Here is a 25,986-nt window from a genome sequence, read left to right as displayed (position 1 = left end):
CATGAGATGGTATGTGAAGGGAGGGGTGGGGGGGTGGGGGGGGGGGGGTTCAAGGGAGAGGCTGAGATAAGGATCCAAGGCTAAACCTCTAAAAGCCACATTAGTCCCAAAAGCCTGCGCCGCGCTGTTCATTCTGTCATAAAGCCCTTGTCCTTCGGGTTTATTGGGACGCTCCGTGGAGAGTTTAAAGCCCTTTACAGCAGGCGGGCGTCTGAGCCCCTGAGTGAATACAAAACATTTCAACATGAGACTTCCAGCAGGTCAGTTCAAACCGAGGTGGACAGAAAAGCCTTCCTGAAAATGAGAAAGGGAAAAAAAAAAAAAAAAAAAAGGCTTACAAATGTTTTTAAATCAGTTTTATTTCCAGTAAATAGACAAGAGTCACAGTATGCTGAAAGGTCAATTCAGAGCTGGTTTGTGAATGCTCACATATTAATAAACAACACGTGGAAACAAGTTTTCACCAATGTCATGCATTAGCTGTTACCGGATGAGTGTGTGCCTGAAATCGCACCAATAAAGCAGGGCAATCATATTCATGACCCACATCGGATGAGCGCATTTGTTTTGCCATCAAAAGTTGTAGAAATAAACCCTTTTAAGACGGTGTGCTTAATATAGACACACAGTCAATAGAAACGGTAAGTACAGATATGTACAAATAGAGTTGATATCACCTGACTGTAATGAGGAAAAAGGCGGTTTTCCAGTTTTCCTGGTGGCAAAGAAGTCGCATTCGTTACCTTGGCACCACATAGCTTTAATCCTCCGTACTTAACCCAGAGTCGAGGCTTTCCTCCGGGGTTAACCCTGAATCCTCAGGTCTGTCTGCACACACACACCGTGTCAGCGGACCACTTTAAACCCGATCAGTCCCTTTGGTTACCGTCAAGACTCTACAGCAGCTCTAAGTAACTACAGAGTAAACACAGGATAGTCACAACCAGCGGGTCAATTTGCTCATTTACAGGTTATGATTGGATGGGAGTTGTAAGCGGGGCGGCGAGGGTGTTTGTCTGCATTCTGTACAGATTTGACACAACTTCTCATCCTCGGCGTTGGTCTGCTTCTTCGGAGTTCACGAGTTCAGTCTTTCCAGGATGGAGGCCTTAAAACAGTCCGTCACGGTGCAGAGGAGGAGAATGAGGATGGGAGCGAATAGAAGTTTATTTCCGCCAGGGAAAGGAGGATAAGGGTGATGGTTATCAGATTCATTATCATTTAATCAAAAGTATTTGATATTAGCGGGCATTTGTTTGAGATAGTATGTGAAAATATCATGTTGTCTATGAAGCACTGAATGGCATCTGATTTATTGGACTGTCCCGAAGCACCCAGACCTCTCAGATCATCTGGAACTGGTCTATTCAGAGTTTCCGTGATCAAAGCCAAGCGAGCCGAAGCAGCTTTGAGTTTCTCTGTTCGCCACCTGTGGAACAAACGTCCAGAATACCTGAGGCGGACTGAGACTGTCAGCCCATTCAAATAAAAGCTTGAACCACGGCTGTTTACTGCAGCGGACCAGTGGAGCAGATATGCTAAGATCACCTGAATCTTTAAATCTGGTTTTAAATGTCTTTTCGATTACAACTTAAACTGTCCCTTACTTTTATCTGAAATCCAGGTGCAATTTTTTCCCCCCGGTGTTTCATTTGAATGTTATTGTGATTCATTTTAAACTGACTTGTCCCTGAACGAAGCTTTATAATCAAACCTTCCTTGCATTTTGCCTCGGAGGTAAAACTTGCTGATCATCACGTTGAAACTGTATCATGTCCCGGCAGACACACGCCCCAAACACTCCAGACTTCAGCAGGGGAACACTTTGCATTGCAAACAAGCTGGTCTCGTTCAGATTTCAGACGATTCGATCCTCTCTATCCACGGCAGTCCGGGGGAATGCGTGTCTTCCTGCTGCTCGCCCGCCCTCTCGCCACTCAGCTCCGCCACCTCCCGCTCCAACGTCCCGGTTCGGCTCCCCGCTTCCCCCCCGGGTCCCCCTCCGCCCCGCTCCCTGCCGGCCCTCAGCTGGTGCAGCTCCCTCTGGAGCGCCTCGTTGCGGTGGTACATGTCCAGGTAGCTGGCCTGCAGCTCCTTCTGGTAGCGGATGACCTTGTCTTTTTCCGTCTGCCATGTGTGCCTCTCCTCCTCGAAAGCCATGGCCTGGGCCTCGCTCTGGCGCCGCTCCAGCAGCAGCTCCGCGCGCAGGCGCTCCTCGGTCGGGCCCCCGCCGCCCCCTGCGAGGAAGAGAGTTCACATGGCTTCAGCTGCGATCCGGAGGGGGGAAGTAATGAGAGACACTGGCTGCTGGTAAATCCTCAGAGAACTCTGCTTCTGACCTGGTTACTGGAATAGTCCCATTTCTGGGCTAAACGTGTAAACATCAAAACTCAAAATAACCCAGAAAAGCTCCTTCTGTGCTGCTGAACCAACATCCATGGCACATTTTTCAACATGAGAGACGTATTTCTATCACACCTGAAAGTAGGACTTAAATGAAATGTTAAATGCATTCCTCCTGTGTTTATCTTGCATCTATGGGCTAATTGATTATTTACCTTTTGATTGACAGCCTAATGATGCTGTAGCAGGGATGCACAGTGGTGTATTGCTGGTAATTATGGACATTTAATTTGTAATTGAAAAAATTGTGCAGAACAAATCAACAAAAGCTATAAACTATCCAGGCACATCACTCCCACTGTGTTCACTTATTGTTATTCAGGAATGAATGATGTTGTACCGCATTTTTGCACAGATGTGCCACACAGGAGCCCATTTACTGTATAAAAACATGAAGCCTTCAGGCTTAACTTTAATCAAATACATCACGAGGTGTTGACCATTGCTTATATTGTATAAAAAGGGTGTTTTTGTGAGTTTGCATGCTTCTTTGTTTTCTCCCATACTCCAGAAACAAGTATTTTAGCGGAATTGAGTGAAAGTCTGTCTTTCTGGGTTTGCCCTGTGATGAACCTGTCCAGTGTGTTTCCTGCCTTCTCCCAAAATATCTGGGATCAGCACCACACCCACGCAGCACTGAGGTGAATAAAGCCATGCGGAAGATGAATGGATGTATTATTGGAATATTACCACACCTCTGACCATCCATTCTACACTCCAGGCTGTTTGGATAGTTCTGTATTCAAAATACATGAACTTGTAGCTTTGTGGATTTCTTTTCTACTAGAAATACTTGAATAAACAAGATCAACTCTCACTTGGACATTAAACAGGAGCTTCACAGCGTTACAAAGGAACGTCATGATTAGTGCAATAATGTTTTTTACTTCTTGCAATCGGAGCGCTGCAGTTAAAAAAATGTGTAAAAGTACCTGCTGCTCCCGGGGCTGGACTTTCTTCGCCTCCTTTTCTGTCCTCGAGTGCGTTCTGAGAGAGACACTGGCGCCGCTGCGTCCCCTGCAGGACGAGCTTCAGAGCGTCAATCTGGCCCTCTCGGTTGCGCAGCTCCGTCCGGGCTTCCCTGAGCTGCGTCTTGAGCTGGAAGAGCTCACTCAGCTTCTGGGTGACCTCGGCCTGGGAGTCCCTCAGCTGCTGCTTCAGCAGGGAGATCTCCCCTGACTTCTGACAAACCTGAGAGAAACGGGGAAAAGAAAGAGGCGGGATGAAAACGTTCCTCCAGACTTTACTGTCACTCATTCTGATCAAGGATTTCCCACCTGCCACTGCGTCTCCTCCAGAGTCGGACTGGTGTGCTTTGGCACGGCTCCAGCCTCTTGGTTCATCTCCCTCTTCAGGCCGTCCAGCTCCTCCTGCAGTCGGCTCTTCTCCTGCTGAACCCGGAACAGCTGCAGCTGCAGGCTGCGCTGGGAGCGCTGGGCATGCTGGGAAACCTGGCGCAGCTTGGCGGCGTACAGCCGCTTCAGCTCCTCCACCTCCTTCTCCCACAGACGCTGCTTCCCTTCGAAAACCTGCGTGGACGATCGGATGAGGGGGGTCAAAGCCGAGAAGCAAAGCAGATGGGTGTCAGGGCCGATGCGGAGCAGCGGACGGCGAGACCCACCTGAGCGATGGCGCCCTCGCTCTCATCCAGGTTTCTTTTCATCTGTTTGAGTTCAAGCTCTTTCTCCACCAGGCGCTCCTCCAGATCCCGCACCTGGACAAGACACCACGCGTGATTTAATAATCTGCAAATCACGCGGACCTGCTGATCCGTCCGCCAGGCGCTCACCACTTCCTCCACGGAGAGGGACAGCGTCCATTCGTAAGGAGGCGGAGCCTCGCCTCCGTACGGCGCCAGGCGGCTCAGGGTGGCCATGCTCCGACAGGCCATCTCGCCAATCGGCACTCCCACCGTCCCGACAGCCTTCAGGCCCAGAGGAGGGCGTTCCAGAGAGCCGATGGTGTTGATGTGACCCATAGATGCACTTCGATTAAAAAAAAAAAAAAAAAGAGAGAGAGAGAGAAAGAAACCAGAACATCCATTAAAATCTCTCTTTTTATCACCACCCACACAGTCATTGAGTATGAAAATTTAACCACAGCGGCCCGACATTTGAATATAAATACAAAGTGTAGTGAGGAGAATCGTGCTGCTGCAGACCTGATGTGAGCCAGGTGTGGGCGGAAGGGAGACCGGTACGGCGGCAGGCTGCTCATGGAGTTATGCCCCGAGTCTGACAGGTTGTCGTCCTCCTGACTCGTCCCACGCACCGAGGACAGGGCCTTCAACAGCAAAATGACTCGGTTACTCCTCGCTGTAGCTTCACTGGGCTCAGACATGTTTCACTAATGGTTGAAAGTGACATTTAAAGAAGAAATCAGAACAAACTAGTTGTTCTGCATGTGGGTCACAGATCCAAAGCCTACTTTAGTTGTTTTGCGGCTGCAGTTTTCCATCAGGTCAGCACGCAAGGAATGAGATTTAACAACCTCTTGGCAGCGTAGCTGCCCATTGATTCTCAGGAATCGAACGGAGACTTAAAGGTACAGTGTCTGGGGTTACCTTGTTGCCACTCGACGTGGGTCCTCCGTGACGGGAGGGCGAGGAGGAGGAGGAGGAGGTGGACACGGCCTTGGGGATGTGGGCGTACGCTCTGTGCAGCCCGTTGGAGATGCCGTGATCCATGTCTTCTGACTTGGAAGACGGGTAGAGGTTTTGCATGGAGCTGAAGTTCTTGGGCGTGACTGGCTTGAAGGCGGAAGACCTGAAACGACCCTAAAGAAGGAGACCCGAGGGAATTCAGCAACACTGAGAAAGCATGCAAAGAGGATTTAGAAAAAAAATAATAAAATCTTTATTCGGTGAAAATAGGGTTGAGCTGCAGAACATAAATCACAACCTTTCCATTAAACCCATGCTCTTCCTTCCTCTCTGTTTTTCGCATTGATCAATTCAAGCAGAAATAAAAGGGTGGTATTTGATTGCCGCAATAAATTTAGAACACAGCAAGTGGCAGATTCTCAATCTGTGCTGGTGAGCTGGAAGACGTGCAGGGCTGATTTATGCCGCGAAAACATTACGGAGGTGTTGCATCGTGCTGTCAGACATGTATAAACGTGATGCTGATCAATTTACCTGCAGCACCTCATTGGCTATATATTATCTAAAAAGGGAGACAGCTGGAGGTCATTCATCTGTCTCCTTGCATGAATAAGACTCTGTAGCTATTTTCTGAATCTATTTTAGACCTGATAAACTTTTTACTTCATTCTGAAAACTCATGTTTTCATATATAGTGACTGGATGAGTCCACCTGTATATGGTCGCTAACTTTCAATGCATTTATTACATGCCTAGTTTTTTTTTTTTTAAGTTCAGAATGAGTCTTTATCAGCTTCAAGAAAAGCTGATTTGTTTCTGTTCATGCTGATGAAATATCCACTGACCTTTTTGCAAAATTATTTGACAAAAAAAAAGATAAATCACCTTCTCATACTTGCCCCCACTTGGCAGTGAGTTCTTTGTCAAATCTATCTCGGTGCCGTCTTTTTTGTAGACTTTCCCAAAAACGCTGTCGTCCTCGCAACCACTGACAGAGCTGAGGCCAGAGATAATGTCCTTCTTGCCGTCGCCGCTCGCTTTGTGCTCTTTTCTGTGTTGGAAGCACAGCAGGTCACCTGAGGTCAAGGCCTGTCACATGTCACAGTGGCCCGCGGGCAGCGACGCTATCTCTCTCCCCTACAGCCGTGCCCACCTGGAGATGTTGAGGTAGTTGAGCAGCTCTCTCTGGGTGAAGCCCTTCTTCAGGAGGCCGTTGGTCTGTTTGGGTCTCACCTGTGGCACGGCGCGGTTGCTTTTAGTCGGAGACACGTCGGGCCTTTCCACCAGGCTCCCTACGCTTCCCATGCTGCAGCGCGGGGAGTGAGGCGAGGCTGGGAAAGGGCTGCGGAAGGTCTTGTTGGGGCTTCGGGTCAGAGGAAGAGTCTGGACTGACGCTGCCATTGATTATTGGGCGCGGTCGGGTGGTGAGTTGCTCTGTAAAGGAAAAAAAAAAAGAACAAAGCAATGATCATTTCTGTGATCCATTCTCTCAATTCCTCTAATGGCTGAACCAGCAAAGATTTTGAGAGGACGCTGGAGAATCAGAAGAAGAACATCTCTCTCTCTCTCTCTCTCTCCTTCACCCGATACAGTCGACACCATCCTTCTGCAAACCGCACTCCAAGCAAACCTCTTTTTCTCTTCTACCACTTGGCAAAATCATTTCATGGAACTGTCGTCTTTGTTCTGAGAATGAAATGAAATGTGTTTCTGTGTCCATGCTAAAACCATCACTTTTTCACCGTATATACAGGCTGCACTCGGTCAGCTTCTTCTGTTTGACCTCCTGTTCACCTTAATGCATGTCGTCTGACTTCCACGTCACAGCTGTTTAAAGCTAAATGCCCAAATATGCTATAAATTAAATACGCAGATGGTTCCAGACAGAGTCTTCAGTCTGTCTTTTGTGTTCTTTACATGCATAATTTGGTACATTTCCAACAAGCTTAAGGATATGTAGCTGACAGAGTAATACCACTGGTGACCTGTGGGGGCAGTGTTATGCAGTATCGCTCATGTTTCACCAGTGAAGGAACAAAGAAGACAACAGGAATAAGATCACATATCTATGATATCACCTCACCTGGAAATCAGGTCAGAGAAGCTTCAGATGACTTGTGTGAACCGTTCATAAATATCTTCACTTGCAAAGTGGAAACATGAGGCAACAAAATATCCTGTCTGTCCAGATTTGGAATAGTCGGGCCTTTACTGCTCCGTTCCCATGCAGGAGATCAACTTTCAGTCACGTGATCGGAGTGTGTGAATCTCCTAAAACTTCTTTCCAGATAAATGTACAGGTACTTTTAAATGTAATAATTTCTCGTCAGCATGTGTAGAAAACACAAAGCAATGATCAAAAGCAGTGATAACTTTGAAGGACTTATCTCACAAAGGACCATGATCCTCCATGGGTGGTGCCCAATAAATCTCTTCAGCACGTTTTTTTTTTTTTTTTCCTCTTGAAAGATGTTTTTTCTGTGACACAAAGTACTAAACGGAACAAGACCGTCATTCTTAAAATAAACTCCAGTCCTCTCGTCCCCTCACTGCTGTGAGCAGGCCGTCGATCCCCGGAGGACGAGCCGACACACGTTTCATCAGCTGTGCTTCTCTGTACGGACAGCTGTTTCACAGCACAGCTAAAACAACGCAAGCTTCCCACAACATCACCTCATCATAAAAACCAGCACACACAATCGGACCACCATGTAAAACCGCTCCACGGGACAATGGAGAACACAGGAAAATGCCTTTAAAATGTTGTTCTTACAGAATCAGTCTGTCGTCTCAGCGGCCTGTGTTGTCTTTCCCAGAGGCGAATCAAAAGACCAGGGGATCAAGTGAAACATGAACTCCGTGAGGATAACGCTGCTTTTTTTTTTCTTTTTTTGAGGTAGGACAGCATATGTCACATCATAAGCCTGTTATGCAACCCCGATCCAACTGGGTTACAACAACTCATTTCTTTAACAACATGGAGAAACAAAAACACAAGTGCTCTGAATAACAATGTGCACCAGAGACGCATTAGGCTCAGAAAATGAAAACAAGCTCTGCAGCTGCTTTTTTTTTTTTTTTTTATTATTATTTGCGAATGTCCCGTGTCTCATGAAAATTACACAGTATGGCTTCATAAGCCTCCAACAGATTCTCAGTCGATCCGACGGCTGTGTTTGTGATATCATGTTTTCTATCAGTCACATCAGTTATTAACATATTTGATTGACTGGAAGCTAAATTAGATGCCAAATTACTCCAAAAAAAAAAAAAAATCCACATGAAAAGTCGAATCGACTTCAGCCTCTTCAGATCCTCTCCCCACAAACACCCGCTCCCCCTCATCCATCACCACAGTTTTTTTTTCCAGATCACTCACATATCCCCTCCTTTCCTTCTTTTCAGACAACCTCATTAAGGATCACTATTGATTTCACCTCTGTGACCCCCTCTCTTCCCGAGCATAAACACCCACAGCAGTCATAAAGCATTCCCGAGGCCGTAAAACTCTCCAACACGCTCCGGTCCTTTCCGACCATAAACAGGACCCGAGGGAGGAACGGTCTCCCTTCATGTTGGGCCGACTGATGTGGCGCCCGGGGAACCGGTGGACGTTTAATGGCTGCGCGGGGGTGCATTTGATTTGTTTTAGTCTTCTCTCAGCCAATCATATGGCCTTATCCTCTGCACAGAATTTTGTCTTAATAAACCGTAGAAAAGTAAAAAAAAAAGAGAGGCATGCTGCAGCGAAGTTTTCTTGAAGATAATATAAAATGTCGCATTATTGCCACAAAACAATTATCCACCACGCTGCTTCAGTTATACATCAATTCTTTCAAAGAACAGTGATGGTTTGATAATGTTTTGCAGTGGGGTGAGTCATGAGCCTCAATGGAGTCCTTAAAAGCATCCCAGATTTGTTTTCCATCTTTTTTTTTTTTTTTCTGCTGCATTTCAATGAACAGAAATGGAAAAATAAAGCGAAGTGTAGTCACTCAATGACTCATCGATTTGATTTTTTTGTTTTTTTTTTTGTCATCCATTTTCTGGACCCACTTTATGCAACTTATGGTTGCAGGGAGGAGGAGCCAATCCCATCTGAAACTGGGAGATTGACAGGGTGCGACCAGGACACACACACTCACACACACTTGTCCAGTTCGCCAAAGACTGGAGGAGGAATCCAAAGTGAGTTCACACACAAAATATGTGGAGATGCAACTGAACTCCGGTATTCTTGTCTCATCTTGGTCACACTGTCGTCGTGTCGGAGTGAAAAAAAAGGTTTCGGCAGGTGCTGCATGTGGCTGCATGGAAAATCAAACACAAACACAGACTCACCCAAATTAATGAGCAGGGCTTCCTGAAGCCCGGCTGGCAGCTCCACACTCGGCACACGCTCTCCACCTTGAACACACACTCACGCAGACATCCGATGTACCGGCAGAGACACCCGCAGCGGCCCACTGGCTTCTAATACAATCCGCATTTATCCGGTGCTTTGCACTGCTGGCCTTGACAGTTATAACAATTATGTAAATGTCTGAAATAGGCAGCGAGAGCTGCGTAGCAGCAGTTGCAGCCCACTCCATCCAGGGCTCTCAGCCAGGCTAAGATCAAAGCGGCCCAATCTGCTCATGCTTATATGCATGAGGTACAATTTCCCCCCAATGCACAACTTCCCACTAAAGCATCCGGCTCGGGCTGAGGAAAGAGGTCCGATAATCAATGCTGATGAAGATAATAAAAACCAATATGGCACTTTGTGGACGGACGGCCTCCATGGTGCAGCCCAGCCAGTTGTTCTCAGTGTTTCACCGAGTCCGGGGTCAGAGAAAGACGTGGACCCTGTGAGTCAGGGCAGGTTGTGCTGGAGGTGTATGTTTGCACGCGTTTGATGAATAAACCATGAGCGCGTCAGACCTAATGGCCGCTGGTCAAGGTCTGACGCCGTATTTTTAGCTCCGGTGTTTCACTGGGTTTGTGTCTACCAAATACACCAGAGGCCAATCGATGTCTGATGGGAGTCTGAGAGCATGTGGTGAGAGAGATGTGGTCTCCAATCTGCCCCAAAATGGCAAAAAAAAAAAAAAAACCTTTTAGCTTGTAACCACAAATTTTGCCGGACTTCAGAAATCTTGCGTCCAGTTGTTTCCATAATTGCCTCCTGGTTTATGAGCCAGGGAGAAGCGGGAGACAGAGCGAGATTTACAGCCAGGCCACGACTCTAGCCAAGGGGCCCTGAAATGCTACACACCTCTTTAAATCACACACGCAAACGCGCGTGCGCACATCAAAGAGCAGCGCGGCTCCACTTTTGAGGCTTCTCGCAGGCCCAAACAACTGCAATCTAATTGAAAAGTAGCACATTCTTGATTTATGCTCATTTCAAAGCTGAGATGAGGTTTTTCCAGAAGCTGCTAACTTTGATTAAACATAAAAGGGAGTGCTTTGAAGGCGAGTTAAACTCCTCTTTACTTGGATCTGCTGCATTATGTAGTGATGTGTGTGTGTATGTGTGTGTGTGTGTGTCTGCCAACTCTGACCCACTCCAATTTATACTTTAGAGATGTGAAGAGACCAGTGACACAGATAGAGAAGTGGTGGCAACAATAGCGCATATTCAATTTTAGTAGCTCTTTTTAGACTCTCCTATCTGAATTCATTGTTTGCTAAACACAGGGGCAGCATATTTAGAGTCCAACTCGGCCATTAACCATTCTCCTGGTCTTCCGCTCGACTGTTATCGTGACTCACCGACGACAGTCAGCACAGTGCAAGTCCGCCTGTCGTTAATCAAGAGCGCCTTTTACATTTACGAAACGTTTCCAGGTGTTCAGGGCGGAGTATGAGGCAGGTCCAGTAAATTAAGTGAACACCTGTGAAGATGCAAAAGATTTAAAAAAGCTGCTGTTGTATGATTTTTGCTGTTGATCACTGAAAATCTGAGATTCTAAATATTAATCATATTATCAGATCTTTCTCTTGATTTTGTTTTGTTGATATTGAGCAGTCACAGTGACACTTGGCCGTCCTCTCAGAATATGAAGTCCTTTTGGAGAGCCACTTCACTACAGCCACAAAGAAAAGAAAGCAAGCAGCTTTTTAAGAAGTGGGGCCTCGAGGCCGATCTCTCCTAAAATACTGTATCAGTCCTCCTGTGAGTTGGGAAAAAAAAAAAGCCTTCAATGAATAGGTTGGATGTGAAGAGGGGCGCTTTTCATCCCCTGACGGACACGCCGCTCGGCGCTGAGGACGACACGGAAGGCAAATTCCAAAGATGCTTCACACAACACAAGCTCGGGCTCGTCGGTTTTTGATGCACAAAACGCTCACTCCCACGGACACGCTTGTTTGTGCGTCTGCAGTGGTCAATCAGCACACCCCCGAAAAAAACGCCACACAGCTCCACATCTTCTGCCCCCTCTCTCTCTCTCTCTCTTTCTCTGTCTCTCTCTCCCTCCCTCTCTCTATCTCATCAAAGTTTGTTTACGTTTGAGGGGTAACTTTCCAGGTTACATCTGAAACTCCCACACAGCGCACACTGTTGCATTATATAAGCTCCATCAAAGCCGTTCTCGCCAGTCTTTCCGCAGATGTTAGTTGTGTAAAACGCTACTCAGCGATTACCAAATCAGCTGCTACCCTTATTTAATCTAGTCTGCAGAGAGCTGCGGCAACGTTTTTAACACCTACTCTGAAAAACCACGCTGCGCGCCTTCAGAAACACTTCCAAACAGCATATGGGGCCATGGCTGCACATTGTGCCGGCTTGTTGCGGTGTCAGATCCACGATTCATCCTGAGAGATCCTTTAACTTCAGCACCAAAATTCACCTCAATGCAGACAGACGGACCCGAGCATAGTCGCTATAAAACCAGCAAAGTCTATGGTGCAAGCTGGAGTGATTTGCTGTCCTTGATGAGAAATCAGATTTTGCTTTAAGTAAATGTAGGACATGCCCATGATGTACAGACACACACACACACACACACACACACGAGAGTGCATGTAGACACACTAGTGATTTTCCTCTGATGTAACTTTGTCTTCATCTGTTGTCAGCAGAAGGCTGAGCTGCGCCCGAGGCGGGCCAGGAAGGAAACTCACAACATGAGAACTGAAGACGAGCTCTGTGATTGACTTTTACATGCTGGAGTGTAATGAGTGAGAGAGAAAGAAAGAGAGAGAGAGAGTGGGTCTGCCGAGGGCCAGTGCTCTGCAAAGGTCTCTAATTTGTAACTTCATTACAGATGTGAGGCAGACACGATTCTCTCTTCAAACTCAGAGAGAAATCAGAGACAAGACTTGAATTCTTCTCGCCTTACAGGACTCATACGTGTGAATGATATGGCCAAAGGATGCTGAAGTCGAGCTGAACTGCCTGGAGGTGATCTTCGCTGTTTTCCAAATGAGAACGCTCCGATCGCTCCTCAACAGACAGACCCTCATTTCATGACTTTCAGTCAAACATAATTTACTGGCAGTCAGATGTGGCGGGCGTTAAAGCTGAAAGCCCAGTGTTCTGTCTTACACTGTGTCTATTGATGATAAATACCCTGCTCCTTACAGGGGTCAAAGGTCATATTTGGTCACAGCCATAGACACAGGGTGCTACTGAGCAGACAGACAGTTCGGAGCAGACACAGACTTTTTTTTTTTTTACTATCAGCTGCGACGTGGAACAAAACACTGTGGAAGCTTTTATGCCATAAAATATCATTGATCACACTCACTCACTCACTCAACTTTACGGGGAAAATATGATCCAGTTCCTCTGCTTCTGCTGGAGGGAAACACTGACAGGCCATTCCACTCCGGATAAATACTGAATATTTAAACATTTCAGAAAGGATAAGCGTTTACGATTGTCACCATGCTGGACTGAAACTGCCTGACGCCTCGGGGAGTGTCTCAGTATCAGAGCATTTGTTGACTTTGCTATCCTTATGCTGTCAGGTGTGATTATGCAATGTTTAATTAATAAAGGAGAATCCAATCTGTCAACAGAAGATCGTTCATACTGAAAATTATTTCACGACGCAGTTCGGTGGGAACTTAAAGTCTGGCTACACTGCTTCTACGAAACAGCTTCTTAAAAAAAACAAACAACTGCTGTTTCATACTTAGTGGTCTGAGACAGACATCTCCAGAGTGTTTGAATAAACTAAAATGCAGATGTTTCAACATCTGACCATCAATATGCCACTCGCGATCAGATAGTGAGCTATTATGGTGGCAGACGTGCAGACTGCATGGTGTTCTGTATAAATGAGACACATTAAGCAATGAGCAATGAATGAAATGTGTGAGTAATGTCGGGGAATTTCTGTGTCACCGCGCAGAAAATCGTCCCATCTTAAGAAAAATTAACAATCAGCAATGTGGAGCTGCATCATGTAGTCATCACTTTATTTGGATTTATGCTCGTCATGCAGCCACTTTAAGAAGCAACGCACGCTTCATATTTTAACCCTTGCCACAAAATCATGACAGATAAGTTTACCATAGTTTCTTAATTTAGGTATTTCCTGTTAAAAATTAATCTAAAATTTGTGAATTTATCTGTTATCAGTCACCTAAAAGACAAACTAACACAACTTCAGACAGACTTTTGGAAAAAAAAAAAAAAAAAACTCAGCGGTGTCTGGAGAGCTGCAGTAAAAAGTTTCATTTTATGAGCTTCCAGGCTCCGTAGAGGTTTCAGAAGTCCTGATCAAACCTGGCTGGCTTTGGCCTGAAGGCCTTTAGTCTCTCCACTAAAATCAACCAGGACTTCCTCTGAGGCAGAGCAGCTGAGCTGGACTTCCTCACCTCGTTCCTGATCAGTCGTTGAACTGAGGCCGCAGCGATCCTCGGCTTTTACCGCCGCTGTCGACTCCACATTATTGGATTTCTGCACAGAATTCAGTTACTGCCTCTGACTGCAGCTGTTGCACTGGTGGAACCTTATTGATCAGGACCTGACTGATGTTACGTAAAGCTGCTTCATTATAAGATTTGACGATGAAGAGCAAGACTGCTAAACTTCCGCCATGTAAGATTTGTCTCTGAGTGTCCGTCCGACATCCTGAACTTGTTGAGGTAAAGCTTCTTCACACCGTCTGCAAACCAAACATGACGCATTTTGGCACCATCTTTTATTTTTCTGCTTCTGATCCCTTGATCTCGTCGGGATGATGAATCTGGCACCGTGTTCAGGTGTTAATACACGGAACACACTGACAGCGGACGGAAATTCAATGTTTATTTGTATTGTGAGCATCGCTGCAATGCCATGATGATGACAGCATCAGTTTCTGAGAGATTATTAAGAATCCCAAAGAGTTTCTGACACAGAAAAAAGTGCAGATGAACACTGACTGACTTTAATGGAGAACTTAACTATTCCTAATGATCATATCTCACAACATCAGCAGAATGTTTGAGAAAAGCAAACAGAAGAAACTAATGCAATTTATTTCACTGAAGCTCATGGTCCCTTTGGTTTCTGCTCACCTTGTTAAGAAGCAAACACGACGCGCTGCTCGCCAAGCGCCGGTATCAGCAGGGCGGTCTTCACCACATACCAGTAATGTGAGGAAACAAACTCACATTCTTCACATTTCTTCCTGGATAATCATTAATGTGCATTCATATAGAGCATGTAAGGCTGACGGAGTGCGTGCGGACTGTACCCTCGGTTGTTGACCCTGAAGGACTTTCTGTGCTTCATCCGAAGCACCTTTGTTCCCACGAGAACCGGCCCGGTGACAGCGGACCCACATCAACAGACTCATTACAGATAATTCAGCCATATAATCAGAGCGCAGGGGCAATACAGTGCTAAATTGAGTCGATAAAGACAAAAGCATGAGAGGGGTGGCTTCTTATTAAATTCTTCACAGACAGAGCGGTGGGAGTGAGCGGAGACTTGCTCTTCTTTCTCTATGGCTTCTTTGTTTCCTGGAGCGGTTCACGTAGGAGTCGCTGCGCTGTGATTACAGCGATGGAAATCGAGTGGTTCCCACATCGACCCACACCTGAACCAATTCCACTTAACAGCTGCGGTGAATGTGCACACGCCCCCAGCGTCAGACCACACACTCAGCACCAACGCGACTGGGAAAACGTGTGGTCTGCAGCTAAAAATTGATCGGGATTCAGAGGCGTATATGGACCGACTAATGCCGTAGTTCTCTTAGAGAAAGCGTTTGATCTCATCTGCACCACAGCAGCAGCAGAAGACCTGAGCAGCCGGGATGTGGGGTAGAAAGCCCCGATGCTGACGTCTGCTGAGCATCAGCACTTTCTCCTCCATCGGTGTTTCTCTGTAAATACAGTGAGTGTTTTTGTCTGTCGGGCCTGAGAAGCTGCAAGGTGGGAACTACTCTGTGCAGCCGAATCAAGGCACAACTCTCCAGTTGAGAGTTTCCAGCAGTAAAACACAGAGGAACAATAGAAAGTGAGATTTGCCTCAAGCTGCGCAGGGAAATCTGAGACTTTAATGTGGTAAGAGAGAGGGAATGAGGCTCAATGAAAACTCTGTGCTCATCTTGTGTACACAAGAAAGTCCTGAATAGTCCCTCAGGGGGAATTTCCAGGGACGCAAATAGGAGATCAGACCAAGAACTATTTACAGAGAACAAAAAAGAAAGGATGACATGGAAAGACGGTGTCCTGAAGAATTAAAGATGCATCGCTTAGTGGACACAATAACCCCATGTATCGTTACTTAAGCACCATTAACCATGAATTAGCATCTGGGCTGAGCGTCTGGAGGTGAATGGAGAGGCTGAGGCTGCTGCTCAGTGTGACGTCAGTACCTCTGGAGAAAAGACCCAGCTGAAAAGTCCAAACGAGCATTCTTCAACAATCGAGTCGTTTCTGTTTTCTCATGCCACATTAAGCTCCAGACTTAAGTTAAAGTACATTTAGATCCCCGGCATGTAAATACACCATGTTTTCCCTTGAGAAAACTGGGGAAAGCACGATATTACACACTTGTTTTAAATGAGTATGAAGGCAAATAATGAAAATGTGTTTACATAAGTTAAACGAAGACACGTGGAGCATCTAACATAGAAGAAAAGTACAATAAAGCACTTCTTTACCTGAGTGTTTGTCCACCTGAACTTCCCTCCTGTGCTCAAGCTGCCTGTTTCTCTTTTTCGCTCTACTGATGATCATGACATGTGACTTCCCATTTCCCAGTCTGTGATGGCAGCGGGGAGGTGCGTGGATGAGGAGGGGAAAAAAAAGAAAAAAAAACTACCAGAAGCACAACCACGACAGGAAAACTTTGCTCCCGATCTCAACAGCTGATCCTCAGCTGCTGGTGTGGCAGCAGCATCTCCGAGGACCGGCTCCGTAATTCAGTTAGATGACAAAGCTGTCCTTTACTGCCGCGTTTGAGTCATCTTAGAACGGACAGGATGGAAGGTTAACAGTTCTTTTCCATTCTCCCGGCCCTTCTGCTCATCTCTTTGTACACTTGTGAGCCCTCTCGGGGACCGGTGTGGTTGGACCCGTTTCTCCAGTTCATGAAACAAAGCCCAGCATGTCAACCGGCTTTCGGGCTTTGGATTCAGACCCTGCGCCGACACACCAGCGCCAGCTCCATCGGACAAACACCAGCAGCGCAGCGTGTCCTGTTTGCTCACAAATAATGAGACAAATCAAGAGGGATTAGGCCTGGGCCAGCAGACAGACAGCAGAACCAGAGAAAGAGGGATGAGGGTAGGAAAATAATAACAGTGCAAATGAGGAAGGAGTGAGAAAATGGGGACATGTGGGGACTGTGTCAGAGTGGACCGTCTGGACAATAGTCTGTGTGTGAGAGTCTCTTTTCCGAAGGCTGACTTACTGGACGGGTTCTGCGTCATATCAGGTTACTCAACTCAAACTGGCCGGGCTCACATTCGAGGAGAGAAGAGAGAGAGAGGACATTGTTCTCCGGTCCTCAGCGAGCAGAGAGCCACTGCTTTCTTCTGTCTTTGCCATGAGCTGAGGGAACCGGACCCCTTCAAGCTGGCACCGACAGGTGGAGCCATGCAGCAGTCTCACCTGAAGACGCACCTCACCAGCCGGAGATGCTCTATGATGCGACCCGCGAGTTATTAAAAGCAAGAATTTGGTGTTTTGCAGCTCTTTGAACTGCTGAGTGCAACTGGTAGAAAATCAGGTAGAGAAACGAAAAGAGGGGGCTAACCCTCATCAAAGACAGGCCGCCCGGTCTAGCACATGAGCAGGTGCCACCCGACCCCCGTCATTACGTCTGGGCCCCACGGGCATATCCAGTCTCAGATTCCTCAGATAGTTTGTATAAGTCTCCCAGCTGGCTGACAAAGCAGCCTGGAAGAGGAAGCAGGGGAGGCCCGGAGAAAGGTAAATCAGGTGTGTGGAGAGACGGGACAGAACCAAAGATGTTGAGCTACAGAAACAAACATCCAGGAGGAGCGCAAGTGACGACTCCACATACAACGTTTTAAAAGTTGAATTTACACAAGTTTTTGTAGCATTTCAATGACTCATGCATGCAGCTGTGCCTGAGTGCGTGGAGACCTGAAATACTTAGTTACAAGGCTGAGATGGTCCAGGATCTAGTAATGTAGGAGGCTGAGAGCAGCAACAGGGAGGAAGTGTGGATGGATCATTGAAAATAAGAAGAAATATGTAGGTCAGGACAGCATTTGACAGGAAGAGGTGTGTTTGAGGTTCTGCCGACTCCTGAACTTCAGATTATATCCATCAAATTCGTTATGGATGTAATTTAAAAAATACACAATATTCAGAAATTATTTGAACAAGTTGGATTTCATTTTGGTTGCGTTACTAACGTCTATCATGAATTCAATACCAGACCGGTGATAAGCCGTTTCATCTATGCGTGTGAAAATGTTGGGGCTGTGGTAGCAGCAGCAGGGATTACAGGATCAACAGAAAAAAGGAATGTGGAAGTCAATACATGGAAACACAATGCAGAAAGTACAGAGGGGGACAAGTCAAGGCCTGCGTATAGATACTGTACCTGTCCGACCGGTCAGCCAGACAGCGGCTCACGCTAGACTCATTTCCTCAACCTAAGCTCTCCTGGACAATGACTTTACGAGGAACAGCTATGGGGGTGGGGGGTGGGGGGGGCTGCATGCTGGCTGTCTGGTTCTGGAGTAATAACATTATCCAGTGTCAGACAGCCTCCTGACCTCTGTGTGTCTGTGGATCTGGAGTTAGTGTTCATCCGAAAAACAGGATATGACATTTAGATGATTTGAATACGTTAAATCCACTGTGTGTATGTGTGTGTGTGTGTGTGTGTGTGTGCGTGCGTGCGTGCATGATCAAACATTCTAAAACTCTCCGAGATTGTACAGAGACAGAAAAGCTCTCAGTCATTTGTAATATTTGCTTTAGTGAAAGCAGTCAGAGGAAGACGGCGGGGTCAGTGAGCAGGTCTGAGCGGGCCGCGTTAACGGACTCTAACCTTTAAAAGTACCGCATTGATTTTATGTAAAAGCACAGGATGTGACAGCAAATTGAGAATGCTGTTGGAGATAAAGACAGCTGCGGCCGCTGCTAACTCGTACACGCGGATATAAATACAACGGCGCCCACTCACAGAGGAGGGCTTTGACTCGTGGCCTTTTGTTCTGCAACACTACAACTCTTCAGACTAAATAAAAGAGACAAGGGCTGAGTACAGCGCACTGATCCACCCCAACACACACACACACACACACACACACACACACACACACACACACACACACACACACACACACACACAGGCAAACACAGGGTAACTACCACTGCTGGTATCTATAGAACACAGGTGAGTGCGGGCGCTCCTCGCAGGGAGATAAGCCCGATCAATAAAAACACCAAGAAGCGATAAAGCTGAGCTCCGAGGTGAACGCTCCGCGAGGGAGGAAGGCCGCGTTCGTTAACAAGACAATAGTCCCGGGACAAGACGAAGCCGGAGTCAGCGCCGGGGAGTGGTTATTTCTGTCAGGCTTCTGAGCTGCTGGCATTTCCAGACAAAGGCCACAGTATGAGGTCCGTCCAGACCTTTCCCCTCTGAAGGTCGCAGGGTCCTGCCTGTCCCATCAGGACGACACAATTGTCGGGCAGTTTTGTGCCAGGTCAACTGACCGTACCGTTGATAATAACCCCAGAAATACCCCGGACAGCAGACCTCAGAGCAATTAAATATTGAAGAGTGTTTCTACCAGATCTGGCTCGTTTGGCAGTGGGAGAATTTTTGAGTGACAGAAATGAGCAAGTGGGCCACATGGATCCGTCCTCCTTATGCCAAATCCACCCATGCACGCTCACACTTCCACTGTTGCACATGATAAATCTGTGATATTCAGTACTTTACATTAGCTGTGCTGCTGAAGTGTGAAGGACACCGACTTTCTGGAGTTATTTCAGGTTTCCAACAGATAAAGAAGGTTAACTTCGCTCCAGGTCGACTACATACGACGAGGTCTGACCTCCATATTTCATTAAAGGTTTCCGTGAATATGTGCGAAGGTCGCCACTCCATCACAGGTCGTTCTAATCGACTATGGTGCAATTCAGGGTCACTGCAATCAGGAGGAGGTGCACGGATTGTTTACATACTCTCAGAGATCAATCTTCAGCCACAAGGGAACACCTGACAATTGAGGAATAATGATTAACTCAGGTGTGTTTTCTGTTCTGACACCTGGAAAATAACTAGTTCTGTGCTGGAAAACCAGTGTAACTTGATAGAGAGGTAAAATAAACAACAGCAAAAAAAAAAAACTAGTCATTTCTAGCAGAACGACATATATAGATTTTGTTGGAAGTTCCCTACAGCCACAAACCTTTTCTGCTGAATTTCTAGCAGATAAACTCGTGCGAATCTCTGTCCTTTTGAGGTGAGAAGACTAAACGGTGTTACAGAATGTAGGAAGACAGCTCTGCACGCCTGACCAGGTCCCACAGTGACTTCCCTAACCCGGCCAGGCTATAATCGCAGCGACAGACGGCTCAAAGAGCGGATCAGGCCAGCCACAGGCGGGCAGAAGAGCGAGGGCGAGCGGCGGAAGTGTGAGAGCATGACACTTTCTCCTCAGAGCGATCAGCCATGGCAAGAGAGTCTATGGGATGAGCGCGGAAAGAATGGGGTAACGGGATGAACGGCGATTAGGAGCATAGGGGAAGAGAACAGCTTGAAAGGAGAGGAAAATCAGAGGAAGCCAAAGTTTAGAAGAAAGGGCGGAATTGCAGAGTGGAACGGGAGCTGATTAGTGTTTGATTAGGTGGCTGGCCTCGGGGGGGAAATGTCGGTCAAAAAAGACCATTACAGCTGTGCTGTGCTCGCTCCACCATCTGCTCGAGCGCAGCATGCATGACTGACCCGCCTCGTACGCACACGCAAAGAAACACACCAAATGGTCACTGTATTCACTGTAATGCAATTCAACATCACAACAGCAGAAGTTTTGATTTGCTTCTGTAAATACATTTAATTGTTGTACATTTAAACTCAGAGCACACAAAGCCGTGCACTTCATTCACACACTACTGTGCTTGGAGGAGCACTTCTGATCCTCTATAATCTTAGGTTGGGCCACACGAGGCAAATGGTCAGCAGACGTTCCACGGTCAGCAGAATCGGTGTTTCATCAGCTGCCGTTGCTTTAATGACAGTAATGGATGCACGCACGCAAACTCACACAGGGGAGTGTTCCCCCCCCCCCCCCCCCCCCCCCCCGGGAGCCTTACAGCAGCTGAACGCAGACGGCGGATCAGCTGTCTGAACGATTCTGCTGAGAAGAAAAGCAGCAAAGAGTCAGACCGAGCAAACACGCCTCAGCTCTCACTCAGCAGATGGGTTTGGAATACAGACATCGTTACACTTTTGATCAAATATTCCACTTTCCACTCGGTGGCAAGAAACACAGCAGAGAGGATCCAAAACATATTTTTGGGTAAATAAGTAAAGTCATATGCTTGATTGGCTGTAATAACTTTTTATAGGGAAGCTTCAAATATGATTTCTTTAATCTCTGATACAGCAGTAAAAACAGTGTGAATGGGTGATCTTCTGAGACGCACACTTCATCATCAGCTGTGGATGAGCCGGTTGACCAGTCTGGTGGGTTGATAGTCACCCTGACCACCTGCTGAAGTGTCCATGAGCAAGACAAACAGAGTTGCCCTGTTTTTGAGTGTATGACTGAGTGTGAAGTTGTGACTCCTGAAGTGGTTCGATGTGTGTATTTAAATATATTTCCCATTCAAATGTCACTGAATGACTAAGACGATACTTCAAGCTGTCTCCATGTAGTCCATCAGAGGACAAACAGAGAAACAATTAACCAAACACGTGAATTCAAACATACCCAGAACGCAGAGCTACCGATCAACCTCAAATGCATATTATTTGTGTGGGAGAAACTGTGAAATGGAGGAAAAAACAAACACATACACAGTACGACCATGGACTCAAAGTGAGGACAGTCTCACCATGTAAATATGTGCAAAACATTCTCGCAACAAGAAGATCTAATCATAATTTCACAAAATTAGACAACTATTTTTAATAATACATGTAAAATACTGTTAGTTGTACTTTATCAATCAAGAAGTTGAGAAAATCTTCATTCAATGCTGCTATAAACAGCTGATCAGCTTCAATGAAAGCTAAAAAAAAAAATCAGTTCCTCAAAGCACAGCACTTCAAGCCACATGGACAGTTTGTGTTGTTTTGTTAATGTTGTGTGTCTGAAAGCACAAATAAATTTGACTTCCCCTCGTCTCCATCTGACTCACCAGAAGAAACATGTTTACCAAAGCTCCTGCACAACAAGACTGACATGCAAAATCTGGACTCCGCCACCTCTGCGAGAACACGCAGTGGGATGGGTGAGATGAGAAGTGTGTGTATGTGTGTGTGTGTATGACTTCAGCTCTAAACAACAGTTAAGCCATCATGGTGATTGTCAGGCAGCGATGAGCACATTCGCACTGGCAGAGCCGGCAGCGTCACCTCGCCGTCACCTCTCTGAGTCCCCCCCCCCTGTAATTTCATCCAGAATTACAGTGCTGGTTACGGCGCAGCCTCCAGCAGCAGCCCACATATCTATTGTCTCCCTGCTGTCAGATCTGCTCACTCCACTTTGCGTCAGCGGACGCCCAGAACAATCCCATTCAATGGGCTCCTCCTGCAACGCTCCGCGAGCCCACAGGTCAGAGGTCACCTGTGGCCTCTGGTCTCCACGACGACAGCCCAGCGGTCCCCAAGACTGAGCAGGAGAACCCTCACCACCTCCATCAGACCCCTCCCAACTCCCACACACAAACACAGACACTCAGAGAGGGGGCTTTTGTCCCCACAAACTCCAGAGCATCAAAAGAGAGCTGGAGTGTGAGAGGAGCAGCAGACCACCGGAGCTGCAGAGTGCCAACTGATTCATGGCAAAAATATACATATACTGTCCTCCCTCGTGCACGCACATGCACAGAGCTGTTAGGCTTAACCCTGATTTAACCCCTGAAAACTGTCTCGTTAAGTTTAAAGACTTCTAATCTGCACAGTCCGAGCTGATCGTCAGGTCTCTTCTTCCCCTCATGAAGTTTTGACCAGCAGGCTGTCATCGTGGACGCGCACTGGCACGTCCAGCTGCTGCTGCTGCAGCGGTGCACGAAACAGTGATAATAATAAAACAAAGCTCACCATGCTGTGCGTGCAGGACATCTTCTGGGGGAGTGTGGTGCAGCCGGGGCTCCTGTCGGAGGAAGAGGAAGGAGGAAGGAGGAAGGTAAGTTTCCAGCAGCAGCAGCAGCTGACGGTGCGCAGAGAGAGGCAGAGCAGAGCAGACTGACCGAGGACCGAGGCTTTTCCCTCTCTCAGGTTTGAAGAGGCTCTCACTGACCGGACACCCCCCAACACACACACACACTCCACATCCAGGGGGAGATAGCGCCATCTACCGGGAAAACTAGTCAGTGCATTTGGTGTGCTCTTATGGATTACTCTTTAATTACCACTGGAAGAAGACACTCATTACACTAATTTGGAGTACATAAACTCTCTGTATTCGAGTACATCCACACAGTGTGACCATGCAGGCATACAAATCTAATATGAGTGAAAGATATGTAAATGTTCCCCCTTTTCCCTCTTTTTACGTGGGACGGTTTTGATTTGTTCATAAATTATCGATAAAACTCTTAGAAACAAAAATAAATAAATAAATACAAACCCTTTTCCTACTGTCACCTGTGAAACCACTGACTAGTTCTGAATAGTGCTGCTGACTGAAATAATAACATCTTAATTGAGGACCATATGGGATCTTTTCAGCATGATATTCTTAGCTCATGAATTCTGGAGAAATGCTTACGTAACGCCGTCAAGCGCGCTCGTTCCCGTGATCTGCGCATGCGCATTCGGAGTGTTCATGTAGCCCATGAGCTTCGGTTTCAGACGGTACTTACTGATGGCGAGTCTGACATAATGAAACTGTAACTGTTTTGGAAAATAAGCTTCATGAGCGAGGCCGATTGCAGAAACTGTAAACAGAGCCGTGCACGCCCGGGGAAGAGGAGCTCGCGCTCTCACGCTTCCGACATTTCATAGACGTTTCCTCGGGAGGAGCAGTAGAGCAGGTAGGATGGTCTGGCGCATGCGCGTTTTTCAAAAAGCGAGTAGACGTTTGGCTTCGACTTTTCGAAAAAAATGTCCACTATACCTTTAATATGATGGTAACCCGTTGGCTGTCTTTTACCAGTTACTAAGATTATGAGTTAACATGTCAGAAGCTGCATTATTTCTCAAACCAACAAACCAAATGCTTCATATAAAACTCATTGAATTCCATTTAAAACTTTTATTAAAACTTTATCTTTGAAACATGAACAGGAGGTTTGGGAATTTAGCCATGATGGATTTAATGTGATTACTCCTAAATACATTGATTAAAAACTGCTGAAGCTCCTGTATGGATAACTGTCAAGAATAAGGATGAGAAAGTAGAGATATTTGGTGTTAAAATGTATAGAGTGATATTAAAAAGCCATCAGAACTATTTAGGAAGAATGGCAATACAGGCAAATGTTACAAAAGATGCACTAATGAAAAACAAATACTTTTCATGCCAGCTGAACAGATTGAATTGAATTGAATTGAATTGAATCGAATCGAAATGAATTGAAAGTCCTTTGTTTGTCCCACAGGAGGAAATTTCAGGGTTACAGCAGGACAGCGTAGAAAAGAAATGTGAAAAATTACAAAGCCCAACCATACATAGAAAAGTTAAATACCAGTATAATTTCAATATAAATTTAGGATAGATGTAATTAAATAACAGATATAAACTGACTGACATAATTGAATATTAAATATAATCAAATAAAAAATAATTTAATATAATTTAAATACAAATTTAAAACAGATATAATTAAGTAACTTATATATAATTAAATAAATAACAGATACACAATAGCAGATATAAGTGAGATATAATTAAGATATACTGTATGTTCAAGACGGACACATATGTATACATAATAATAACTGATGTAAGTTAAATATACATTTAAGACAGACAGACAGACACATATGTACAATATAATAACAGATATAAATTAGATATAATTCAAATAAACATTTAAGACAGACACATATGTACAATATAATAGAAAAACGTGAGAAACAAAAATATATAGGCTATGCAGGAGTTTCACAATACACAGCAGTTTCACAAGCTGAATGGGTGATGATTGCACACGATAAAATTAAGGTGCCGATTTTCTTGACATATATGAGAGTAAGTGTGGTGTGTGTGTTTTGTCGAGTTGGAGCAGTGCTGGTTGTATAGTCTGATGGCAGCAGGGAGGAAGGACCTGCGGTAACGCTCCTTCACACACCTGGGGTGACGCAGCCTGTCACTCACACAGCTCTCCAGGGCCCTCAGGGTGTCCTGCATGGGGTGGAAGACTCTGTCCAGGGGTGTTGGATTTGCTAACATCCTCCTTTCTCCCACCACCCCCACTGGGTCCAGTGGACGCCCCAGGACAGAGCTGGCCTTCTTGATCAGTCGATCAAGCTTCCTCCTGCCCCACCAGACCACTCCATAGAAAATGGCTGAAGCCACCACAGAGTCATAGAAAGTCTTCAAGAGCGGCCTCTGCACCCCAAAAGACCTCAGCCTCCTGAGCGGATAGAGTCTGCTCTGGCCTTTCTTGTAGACCGCCTTGCTGTGGTCTGACCAATCCAGTTTATTATTGAGGTGAACACCCAGGAATTTGTATGAGTCCACTCTTTCGGTGTCCCTGCCCTGGATGTTCACCGGTGTTGGGGGTTTGTGACAGCACCTGCGGAAATCCACCACCAACTCTTTGGTCTTTCCAGAGTTGATTTGGAGGCAGTTCTACTGGCACCAGTCCACAAAGTTCTGGATCAGTCCTCTGTACTCTCGATCGTCTTCATTTTAGACGAGCCCAACGATCGCACAGTCATCAGAGAACTTCTGCAGGTGACAGCTGGCTGAGTTGTACATGAAGTCCGCAGTGTACACAACTGCTATGTGTCTGTCATAAATAGAAGCAATGTTCAGTTCAACTGGCCGATGAGGAGGACTGTATTTATCAACTTGGAAGAGATTAGCTGAGCTGGTGAGAGGTGACAGAATTGCAGGTGTGAAAGCTTTGCTCACACTCCTGTACGTGTTTCCTGGGGTCATCGCAGTTCAACAATTGAAGCCAAGCCAAAGTGCTGATTGCTGTTTACAACATGTTTTATTGCTGACTTGGATTTTGCCTGTGTAATTTTAGTGCCAGTGTTGACTGTTGTGTCACCCTTTATTCAGCATTGGGTAATTGAGGGTAGTGCCCTTCTTCATTAACATAGCCCGTCACGGCATCTTGACCCACACTGACTGTTGGCTTCATGACTGAAGTTCACCTCGGCTGTTTATGGCTCAGTTGGTTGTCACCCATCCTTCACGCTCCATGAAGGAGTCACA

General features: G+C 46.2%; 1 protein-coding gene across 3 annotated transcripts in view; it reads right to left on the bottom strand.

Annotated features, from left to right (window-relative positions):
* Positions 1-1,411: 1,411 nt before the first annotated feature.
* The window catches only part of n4bp3 (NEDD4 binding protein 3), a 36,712-nt gene continuing 12,137 nt past the window's right edge, over positions 1,412-25,986 (bottom strand). The window contains exons 2-11 of one of the 3 annotated variants that reach the window (XM_030107429.1): positions 22,695-22,743; positions 6,159-6,439; positions 5,891-6,056; positions 4,967-5,179; positions 4,565-4,686; positions 4,193-4,388; positions 4,025-4,117; positions 3,681-3,932; positions 3,336-3,594; positions 1,412-2,237 (exon numbers count right to left, since the gene is read on the bottom strand). In XM_030107429.1, the coding sequence (XP_029963289.1) occupies positions 1,852-2,237; positions 3,336-3,594; positions 3,681-3,932; positions 4,025-4,117; positions 4,193-4,388; positions 4,565-4,686; positions 4,967-5,179; positions 5,891-6,056; positions 6,159-6,406 (1,935 nt within the window). In that variant the 5' untranslated portion in view covers positions 6,407-6,439; positions 22,695-22,743 and the 3' untranslated portion in view covers positions 1,412-1,851. Of the gene's footprint in view, positions 2,238-3,335; positions 3,595-3,680; positions 3,933-4,024; positions 4,118-4,192; positions 4,389-4,564; positions 4,687-4,966; positions 5,180-5,890; positions 6,057-6,158; positions 6,440-7,778; positions 7,806-16,098; positions 16,189-22,694; positions 22,744-25,986 lie in introns of those variants that run through there. The other 2 variants (XM_030107440.1, XM_030107451.1) reach the window with 2 other exon arrangements.

This window comes from Salarias fasciatus, chromosome 2 (assembly GCF_902148845.1).
Source record: "Salarias fasciatus chromosome 2, fSalaFa1.1, whole genome shotgun sequence".
NCBI classification, from domain to species: Eukaryota; Metazoa; Chordata; class Actinopteri; order Blenniiformes; family Blenniidae; genus Salarias; species Salarias fasciatus.
The sequence above is the reverse complement of the archived record's forward strand: the minus strand, read 5'-3'. Positions and strand labels throughout refer to the sequence as shown.